At 41.9% G+C, this 10,792-nt stretch overlaps 1 protein-coding gene across 1 annotated transcript; it reads right to left on the bottom strand.

Annotated features, from left to right (window-relative positions):
* Positions 1-2,492: 2,492 nt before the first annotated feature.
* On the bottom strand, positions 2,493-9,933 carry rab3c (RAB3C, member RAS oncogene family). Its single transcript, XM_008291353.1, has 4 exons — positions 9,709-9,933; positions 6,412-6,530; positions 3,771-3,895; positions 2,493-2,830 (listed from the first exon to the last, which is right to left on the bottom strand). Exons 1-4 carry the CDS (start codon positions 9,931-9,933, stop codon positions 2,640-2,642), a joined length of 660 nt encoding a protein of 219 aa, XP_008289575.1. The 3' UTR covers positions 2,493-2,639.
* Between the last annotated feature and the right edge of the window lie 859 nt (positions 9,934-10,792).

Here is a 10,792-nt window from a genome sequence, read left to right as displayed (position 1 = left end):
ATATAAAACATACATATGCAACTAGAAAGTAGCAAATGTAACGGAGCAAACAGTAAAATATGTCCCTATTGAAGTGAGTGTGGTAGAAGCATTAAAATCCCAGTAAACGTTACTGTAATGTTCATCCAACCACGTTGTCAGTCTGGGTGCAGACGTGCCGCTGGAACACTAGGTGGTGTACATTGTCTTGAAATGGAACAAGGCGTCTGTGCAGCATCGCCTGAGCACAGCAGCTCTCGGTCAGATCCCTCCTCCTCCATGCTTCCATACGCTCAGCGAAAGGTGACAGAGAACACAGAGACCCACTGATAGAATTTGATTTATTTCCTATAATCTCAAAAACATACTTCTTACTTTGCTTGCACCCCAAGAAATAAATATATTCAATTATATGTAAAGTCGTACTGCTCTAAAAGGAGATTCTGACCAGAGTGACCGTTTGGCCGTCGTTAGCTATTCCTCTATGAAATTAATCTTGTCTTGAGGATCATTACAATAATTTATTTCATGGCTATTAGCGTCAAATTATAATATCACACACACGTACACGGATGCACACACACGCCGACCATGTGTTACACACACACACACATATGCGCAGGGTCTTTGAACTAGGTTATGTGCATCCCTTTTCTTGGAATTACAACAGTATGGCATATGGCATGGACTAAGTTTTCTCCCTGACTATCGTTCACAATAACACTGCATTTTGACGCGATAATACGAGTTCAATCAACACCCAACAGTTAGCAGGAACGGCATATAGTACGTGAATACATTTGTACAAAAAGGTATACACAAACAATACACTATATTACGTAATTTCTCTTAAATATGGCAGGTACACACACACACACACACACACACACTTACACATCAAATCACACATCCGGCTGCAGCTACTGAGTGAAGCTCCCTCTGTCGGGGTCACTTTCAGAGCCAGCCGTCGCTCGCTCACTCACGCAGATAGAGTCGTACTCCAGGACAGGAACTATGTACAGGGTTTTAATTCATAAAATATTGCACTTATTGGCCCATTGCATCTCACAGCGAGTGCCGTGACAATGCTCCTATATCTGTAACACAGAGTGATATATATATACAGTATCTTAGAATAGAAATCGACATTAGATACGTCAGGACTGACTTCATGCACTATTTTGGAGCTTTTTTTTCCTTTTTTCTTTTTTAATTTCATCTATGCAACAAACGACGGACAAAAAGAAATGTTTTGGCACTTTTTTTTTTTTTGCTTTTTTTCTTCTATGGATTGCAGAATTGAACATTTTCTGGATTTTTTTTTTTAAAGTAACCTACGACTTTGACACTATGTGGACTTATCATTAAGACACTACAGTACAGTATTTGCCCGCTAGAGGAAGCTGTCCATGTTGTCTACGCTGCTTTCTAGAGAAGTTGCTGAGATTTGTCTTTTTTTTAGGAGGGATTTAATTTTACGGCACACACATGAAATTTAAGCATGCTGACTCAAAAATTAAACAATTATTTTTTTTAATCATATGGCTGTTTATTCCATGCCAGAGCTGACCATCTGTTGTATTTTATACGCTGTACTGTGCTTTGACATATTCTTACTGCATGAAAATGCTGGATAACTGCTATCATATGGAGCTGAAGGGTTTGGGTAAAGGCCTGTCTTTAGAATAACGTGTTACTGACTTTTTTTTTTTTTTTTTTGGCAGCATGCTCGTTGCATCAAACTATAAAGGGTCGTCTTAGAGGCTAAGCACAAGGAAATAGTTGCTTTTTAAGATTTACGGATACACTTAGAGAAATCGCACATCTACGGACAGCAAACTGGTGGAATAGTACTCACATCAACGCTACACATACTGGATTCATTCCCAAAGGAAGCAGGACACGGAGGGACTTACAGAGGCCATATCGGAGACGCTAAAAAAGGCCACGTGTTTTTTTTTTTTGTTGTTGTTTTTTTTTCCCAAGGTAGATGATTTTATAGATGGCAAAGTTGCAATCATATGTGACTCAGACGCAACACTCATGCAAACCCACGCTCGCTTACCCAAACAGTCGCACAACAGCCGCGCTCTCGTCACGCAAAAAAGAAAGCCGCTACATCCTATAGCGCGCTAAATCGTAGATTTGGCAGCTTTAGGATACAAAATAAAACCTATAAAAGGAAAAAAAATTACATACTGTACAAAAAATAAAAGAATTATTAAAGCACTCACTGACTCTATCACCTCATTATAGTATAATTATTCTAGGTCTTAAAGATTTTAAAGGTCTTAAGGGTTAACTGTACAGTATGACTATCAACTATTTCCAGCCTCACCAAACGTACTCGGTTTCTAACCACACTAACTAGCCGAAGAATGAGAATACGGTGTCTCTATATTCTAGATATCCTGTAATGTTACACATTTTTACAACAGCCACGTCTGTTTGCTCTTGATATAAGGTGATAAAGTTGAGAGATAATACGACAGCATTTTCTGTAATTCTACTACTAAACAGGGGTTTGAACTGTAGTCCAGAGAAAGCAGCGCTAGCAGGAGTGATTATGCTGAGGGAGAACAATACTCTGTACCACCTTTCGGGGCAGGGGGACGGGGGGGAACCTGCGCTGCTCTCCTCTCGCTTCCTGCCGTCGGTCACTAACAGTTGCATCCAGGCTGTTGGAGGGGCGGAGCACTGTCTGTGAGTTTGGCAGTGGGGGCTCCCGTGGTCACGGCCGGATCAGTGTCCAAGCTCTCGGACATCTTGTCGCAAATGAGGTCGACGAGACGCTCGAAGGTCTGCTTCACGTTGATGTTGTCCTTGGCGCTCGTCTCGAAGAACTCGAAACCTTGGGGAGGAGGAGGAAGATGGAGAAATGTGAGAACGTGCGGCGGCAGATAACGGCCAACTATCATCAATCACAAGATAAATATAGTGCCTGAAGTTGTGATAGCAACAAATACGGATATTTATAAAACTACTAGTGAAATTTTAGCTTGATATATAAAATACTTTGTGAGATAAATTTAGTTAACTCATCGCCTGTCGATCCATTTTCAGCACATTTTTTTTTCAACTCGTGTTTAAATGAAGATAACTCAGGAACTATTAAAGATAAAAGCCTGTAATTTTCACTGTTATTTCTCATTATGCCGTTTCTTTAGAATCTGCAATTACAGGTGAGATGAAATGTGGAAAAAAATATTGAAGCTGCCGTGAAAACGTCGGAGCAAACATTAGAAAAACGCAGAAGTAGTGATATTTTCTGAACTATATGTAGCTGCATGCCACGATAATGCAAACATATAGAATACTTTTTAATGTGAAATATTTATTAGAAACATTTAAAGACTTTTATAACTAAACGAGCAGACGAGTTCAGATAATGTCGTCCAAACTTAGCCTGAAAATTCACCATGCGGAAAACTAAGTTAACGGGACAACTTTTTGAAAACATTAGTCTCAGTAAATATCTAATATATCAATAGAAAATCACTCATATACCATTTTACATATCAATAGGTTATGTTAAAAATAGTTTCTAGCAAATTAGAAATAAAAGTCTCTGATGATTTTAGATGGATTAAACCTTTTTATGTGATTTTTAGAAGAAACTTTGCTGCTTTTGTTGCTGCTCTAAAGCATCAAATCTCACAAAGCTAGCTTCTTTAAAGGAAACAGGAGCACAACATTTATGTCTTTATGCAACAACATGATGATGATGATGCCACCCAATTTAAAACACACACAGGTACACACACAGGGGTGAACGTCGCTGTAAGACCTACCCAACTGTTCCGCCAGCAGTCGGCCACTATCCACCGAGACCACTCTCTCTTCTTCCATATCACACTTATTCCCAGCCAGCACCACCTGAGCATTGTCCCACGAGTAGGTTTTTATCTGGGTTGACCTGCACGCAATCAGAAACAAACACACACACACACACACACACAAAAAGACTTTACATTTAAATTACAGCTGCTGCTTTTTATTGGCCGGCATCCTTATATATAAAAAAAAGGGAAGGACATGTTGTAAAGCGCCATTCGGACCGGTCGTGAATTGCATCTCCTTTCGTTTGGCATCATTTAATGTTTGAGTCACTGATGGAAAAGTGGGTCGACTGCCGCTCTGTCGTGAAAATTTGCAGCCACTTTATGCTCAAATGTGGGTTATTATTTGCTGTTTTGTAGCTGTTTGGTGTGCAGCCTGCGAGATATTTTAGCTACACAGCTTTAATATGTGGAAAAAAACTGCTTTGTCAGCTTAATTGTTGTAGCAGCTAACTATACAGAACAGGAATTAGCAGTTTGTTATGTGAACTCTGGATCTTTAACCGTAAAGCCATCAATCAGCAACCAGTAAAGAAACTGACATATATTCTGCATGTACTTTTTAAATGTTTCTGCATGACAACAGTACGATTTTGGCATTTACATTTTGAGGCCGTTCCCTGTGAATCAGTGAGGTGCTTGCACTGTTCCAACCTCTGCAGGCTGCTCACAATATGGGGAAGGAATTTAGGGAAAGGAACAAATTCCTCCTGTGGTGTTGCAGTTTGACAGAAAGTAGGGCAGTGAACACACCACGAGGCTGAAAACATGAGAGCAAGAAACAACGAGTCAGAGAGCGACAGAGACAGATAGCAGCAGCATGATGCTGGCACTCCTCCTCTCGGTCCAGTTCTGACTCGCTACAGCAGTTCAGATGTGGGTCATTTCGAATCCAACTGCTGATAATTCTCTCTGACAGAAAAAAAAACCCTCTCGTGTTTGTGTGGCGTCTAGCGGCGGTAAAAGCTGGTGAGCTGAAGATGATGGAGATGATTTACTTTTGTTTGCTTTAATACATTTTTTTTCATTTAATTTCATTGATTTCTTTAAACGTCAGCGCTACAATATTTCCCTGTTTTGTCTGTGTGTGACACTGGCAGGAAATGAGCACGTCACGAGCTTAATTCAGGCACAGTCGGGGAAGGAGCCATCGCCATGGCAACCTCTTTTTTTTTTTTTTTTTTCCTGCAACCTTGTCACAAGGAACAAGGGAAAGAGAAAGTGGAATTAAAGCCTGTGGCAAAGGCAAAAAAAAAAAGACAGATTCCAGTTATGTGGTGGGTAAAAAAAACAAAAAACAGCCTCTTTCTTTGTCGACAGATTTGTGTTCTGTCTGGTAAGTAAGCTCACAGGTAACTCTCCAGGACTGCTACTCCCAGTGACACACTTGGCTCTATTAATTAAGACACCCATCACAGACAGTGCTCAGACTGCAGTATTCCATCAAAGTGTCAGACAGCCGTTAAAAGAATAATAGGTGTGTCTGGCTCCGACCTCTCTTTACAAGAAAGCTCGTCTTGCTAGCAATTTATTTGAATACAAATCGGCCTGATAATGTGGAGCTGCTGCTAATAATAGAGCGACGCCGCCTCCCCCCCAGCTGGACCTAAATATTTTGCTCCTACTTGAAGAACACCATAAATATATGTCCTGTTAGGCTAAATGCAGCTGTTTTAGCCGTGACAGGTGCTTCCTAAAGCAGCTGTCAAGTGCTGCTACCTAAGTGACAAGAGCTTAGTAGACACCGGCCTTAATAGTGATCGTCACGGCGCTTCAAAGGGCGCAGGCGACACAGCGTGCAGGGGAAGTCAGCTGCAACAAAATATTACCATTGATCTCATATTTCCTCGCTGCTGATGTAATAGTAGCATCATGAGAATATCACTGTGATGATTCAGAAAGCTTTCCTCCCCGAAATGCACATTTTGTGCTCCCATAATCTCTTTAGGGTGCCAGAGACGGAAAACTGCAAGACAACAGGGTGTAAATACAGTAGAAAATGAAAGTTGCTCACCGAAGCACCTGTCATGGGGGAAGGAGAAAGCGCAGCAAAAAGTATATCAAAGCACACATTTCTCTGTGATTGCACAGCTCCACTGTGTTTCACCAAAAGCGTCGTGGTGCTGTGTCGGTTATGCTGACGACAACGTGTTGTTTCTGGCGCAAATACACTAACCCAGAAACCCGCTTTCTGCAGCTGACTGGATATAAGCGTCCAAGTCCCATTTTAGACATGAATGCATCATCATCATAGATCACAGGCATTTGGGCTTGGCTCAGAGTTGCTGCACTTGGTGTGACTCATGAATGGACCAGAGCCACGACCTTGACAGGTTTTCCCTTGATCCCCAAGCCTGTCAAAGATGCATGAATACGCAACATAACAAGCCTGTGAAATTTTTCGAGAGAGACAAATGTGCCATTAGGAGGGAGACAGAGGAAAGTAGGCAGCTTGTGGATTTCAGAAGACAAACATCACTCAAGTCCTTTTCTGATGTAATGTTCATAAAAATATAATTCAAACACAGAATGTATAGGGTTTAGAGATGATACCTTCTTTTAAAACTGTCAGAAATGGGCTAACATGACTCACCAGTCCTGCACGGCGCCGAAGGACTCCTCGTTGGTGATGTCGTACATGAGGATAAAGCCCATGGCCCCGCGGTAGTAGGCAGTGGTGATGGTCCTGTAGCGCTCCTGGCCCGCCGTGTCCTACGCACAGACAAACATGATTTAGTGTTGCTGTTAGGCAGCTTGACTGATCTTTACACCGTCGGGTTCAGCAACACTTCCACGACCCGTACAGCGCACGCAGTACATCGAATCCCATAATGGTAAACGAGCAAACATAATTAATATGCTGCTAACAAAGAGATTTGTTCGCTTTAAACAGCAACATAATTTGGCATGTTACGTCGACTCTTGCTCATGACTTCATTTATTGTGTTCATGATGTGGAAATAATCTTTATGCTAATTGCCTCGCTGGCTTTGCATTGATAAGGTGCCAAAGAACAGCGATTCAGTTTTGGCTGGTCTGATTGATTCTTTCCTGTCCTCGATAAATTAATCGCTCAGCTGTGTTAAAAAAAAAAAAAACAACTCAGTGGTGCAGTGTTAGGAGCTTATGATGTGCATTTCCTAGAAGGCTAAAAATAGAACTGAAATGACTTAAACATATAGAAACAGCCTTCTGCTCATGATAACAGTGAACAAATTGCTTAAGGCAAAGCAAGTGATTACACAGCATTTGAAGAGCAGCACATTGTCCACAGATTACCTTGGAAACAAGCACTCGCTGCAGCCTTTGCTACAAGATGTCAAAGAAAATGCTAATGTTCCAGACAAATGAAGCTCTTGCGTTCATGGGAAAGGAAGACGGTGTAGCCTTGTGTTATAAGTTACATAATGAGAAATCCCAATCATGTCCCTCCTGTTTGTACTGTATGTTTACTGTGCTGTTGTTACACCCACAACAAGTGTGTTTGCAGGCTTCTGTGAATCATGACAGAGGACTTCTGGCTGCTCCACTTGGCTCTGGTTAAACAGAAGCCCAACAGGCAGCGCTGGATTGTGTTTACCAGAGTATTCTTGCTTTCTGTCGGTCTGCACATGGCTGCAACGTTGTCTCTGTTATAGCCAGAGGACAGCTCTGACCTTCACTCCACACAGACAAGAGCTCACAGCCCGTCGAACAGCCGCACACACGCTGCAGTCAGGACTCCTCCGTCCGTTCACAATAACACAAAAACAAACGCATGTGTGCGTTTTTAATGTCGGCGGTAAAGTGTGTGCCGTATAAATAGCATCTTTTGTGGAGTGACATTGTGAACGACATAAAAGAGGACGATGAATGTGTTTCGGGGATTCTTTTCAGTGTCGCTGTGAATACACAAAGTCATGTTCCCAGTCATCTGACTACTAGTGTAACCTCAGTCTTGTTTATCGGCATTCTAGGTCTTAGACATTTTAGCAGCCTATTGATTCCCGGCTGAGTGCTTGACAATGACCTTTGCATTTCCAGGCTCTTTCAGTGAGTCGGTTTGCTTATTCTCGGTTAAAAAAGACAGAGTGGGGCAGGAAAAAGGAAAAAAAAAAAAAAAATCTGCTTATGTCTAGAGAATTTGAGCACCATGAAAAACTTCAGCTGTAGTCTGCAGCCCACCAGAAATCAATCCAAGAGGCTGACTGCTTCAAGCTGAGAGGCAACGAGCAGAAACTGACACTCCAAAGGACTCTTCTTCACTCACTGAAGTTCACTTTTTTTGTTTGTTTGTTTTTCACCAGCGCTCTGTTTTTCATTCACTTCAGCCTAACGCGACAACAGGGACGACTCTATGATACATTATGACGCTTTTATCTCTCCGCAGATTAATGGCGCAACTAACACAATGACATTAGCCAACAGCCATCACCTTAAATGGCCACTTACTGTATGTCTCAGCTCTCTCTTTGCCCAATTAAAAGAGACAGGCCAATTATCCGGATGCAAGGCCGATCCTTTTTTCTTTCTGAATATGCTCGTCTTTGCTAATGATGAAAACACATTATCCCGATTAGGCCGTCGTTTGACTGTCCAAACTCGGTTTTTTGCATCGTGATGGAGCACTTCTTATTGTCTCTTAATGCAAACGCCAAATGCCTGGGGACGGCTAATTGGTGCAACTATTAGAAGAGAAAGAAAGTTTGTGTTTGTGTGGGGAAAAAAAGACACACTGAAAGGAAACCAAGTGAAACAAACACAGAGAGGAAGGGATGGACTTTTATATTTCTTTCTATCTCAAAGGTATTATGAGACAATCTGCTGCCACAACTGAAATGAACTCCTAATTAAACCGCCTCAGACGTTTTTTTTTTTTTTTTTTCCAGTTTCCCACACATTCCGTGGAAGGTGTTGCTTCTGTGTTCTTCCCCGCTGTGCGCCAAACTAACACTTACTAGTCTCCTGTCAGTAATGTTGAGACTTCCATCTGTCTGCATACTTGCACCGGAGTGTTAAACCCACAAAGCCTTTACTAAAGCTTTGTGGAGTTGATTAAGCGCACAGCCTGATGCACCCACTGAGGAACAAAGCAGCAGTTTAAAGGCTAACTTTTTGCATAACTTACATCGCTGTTTGTACCGAATAACGTTAACTCCATTTTACAGTGAAGCACGTGCGACACTTTGCTAATCATCTCTGTAACAAGAGATGCGAGGCTGCGTACACTAAGTAAGCATGATCTGCCCTCAGACACAAAACACTGAGAGGCTCATAGCAGCCATCCGGTCCCAACCTGTCACAGTCCTCAAACATATCGATCAACGGAGAACGATATAGGTGGAGGTCAGGACAAAAGTGGCATCTGGATGTAGAATGACAGCCTTTTACAGACAGGAGTCACTCGGCAGGAACACAAACATGGAGGGAACAAGAGAAATGATGAGGGGGCAGGGCATCTCTGAAGAGCCCCTTCCCCCTTAGAGAGTCCTCCAGGAGACCTTGGAGGACAGAAAAACAGATTTCTTCCAAATGTACCTGCGTTTCAACATCCAAATGTGTTTGTATTTTAAAAGGAAAGTTTGTTCGTGAATGGCAAGATAAAGAACAAACCGCAAAACATGAAAGTAAAGCATAGCGGCGGCTTGTTGTACGACGGTGCTTTGTAGCCCAGAAATTAGTTTTCTTTCTTCTATAAATTGCTATTATTGGATTTTCGAGATAAATATTCTGTGTAGAGTTTGGCTTTTTAAATAGAGGGATTTATGGGGAGAGCGAGCAGTGACTAAGTTGTCTGGCGTTGACAACTTTCATAGCTGTATTATATTTATTTCATCGGGCTTGGTCAGCAATCAAACATTTTGTGGCCCACTTCTAAATGTTTAATGCCCTCAATGTGAATATTTCATACCCAGATCTGCAGCTTGATCCTCTTGTCATTCTTGTACACGGTCTTCACTTTGAAGTCGATGCCCACCGTGCTGACGAAGGCTGAAGTGAAGGCATCATCGGCGTAGCGGAACAGGAAAGACGTTTTGCCCACGCTGCTGTTGCCGATGATCAGCAGCTTGAACATGTAGTCGAAATTCTGGTCCCCTCCCTCTCCCTTCCCTTTCACATCCTGAGTGGCAGCCATCTGCAACAACAACAACAACAAAAAGAAAAAGAGACATTTGTGAAGCTTCACCTTGAATCAACGTGAGGCTTCTTCTGAGCCGTGACGCACAGAAAACGTCTCAAAAAGTAACATTAGTTTTTCCGCACTTGACCCTGAGCGATTTTAGTTTATTTACAACGCAAGTAGAAGGCGAGAGAGCGAGAGAGACGCTGTATGCAGAGTACAGTAGAATCTTGTTGTACAGGCCACAGATCAGAGGTGACAGAAGGCTGTGTCAGGCAAATCAGCATGAGCAACACAGCAAGCTGTTGTATTGATGAGTATTAGATAACCAGGATTTTAAAAAGGCTGAGTAAAGCCATTCTTTAATGAAACAAGAGGCACGCCACCATTAATGCTATTAATCACAACAAAGCCAAAATTAGCTACTAAATTCAGACAGATTGTGCAGCTTTTAGATTCTAGATAAAATACTGTTCCCCCCCATATTGGAGATATCATCCACTGCATTGCAATTTTACATCACCTCAATTCAAATTGTATTTTGCAATTTTAGCTGCAGATGTTTTGAGTCTGCCTTTGGAAAGTTTTCCTCCAATAAACACAGTCATATATGTAAGCAACCCTTTAAATCTGCATCCAGCTGCAGCTCACTGTTGTGCAAAAAAAAAGGGATAAAATAGAAATGCATGTTTCACCTTAGCAGAGCATCTACACTGAGCGTTTCCGTGCAAGCTGTCAGCAGTCACCGACCCGAGAGGACAAGAGTACCGGATGACAAGAGCACAGTCATCTTTGGTCCAAGGTGAATGTATTGTCAAAGCCAGTGAGCTTACATGCTAAAGCCTATGCAGTTAATTAAAAAAAAAAAAAAAAA

Source organism: Stegastes partitus, unplaced genomic scaffold, assembly GCF_000690725.1.
Source record: "Stegastes partitus isolate 25-593 unplaced genomic scaffold, Stegastes_partitus-1.0.2 Scaffold739, whole genome shotgun sequence".
In the NCBI taxonomy this organism is placed as follows: Eukaryota; Metazoa; Chordata; class Actinopteri; family Pomacentridae; genus Stegastes; species Stegastes partitus.
The sequence above is the reverse complement of the archived record's forward strand: the minus strand, read 5'-3'. Positions and strand labels throughout refer to the sequence as shown.

Excerpts from the sequence above, each read along its gene's own strand:
- rab3c (XM_008291353.1), bottom strand. The coding sequence starts at position 9,933 with ATGGCTGCCACTCAGGATGTGAAAGGGAAGGGAGAGGGAGGGGACCAG. Across the intron at positions 3,896-6,411 it reads TTCGGCGCCGTGCAGGACTG|GTCAACCCAGATAAAAACCT; the intron begins GTGAGTCATGTT and ends GATTGCGTGCAG. Across the intron at positions 2,831-3,770 it reads ACTGCTGGCGGAACAGTTGG|GTTTCGAGTTCTTCGAGACG; the intron begins GTAGGTCTTACA and ends CTCCTCCCCAAG.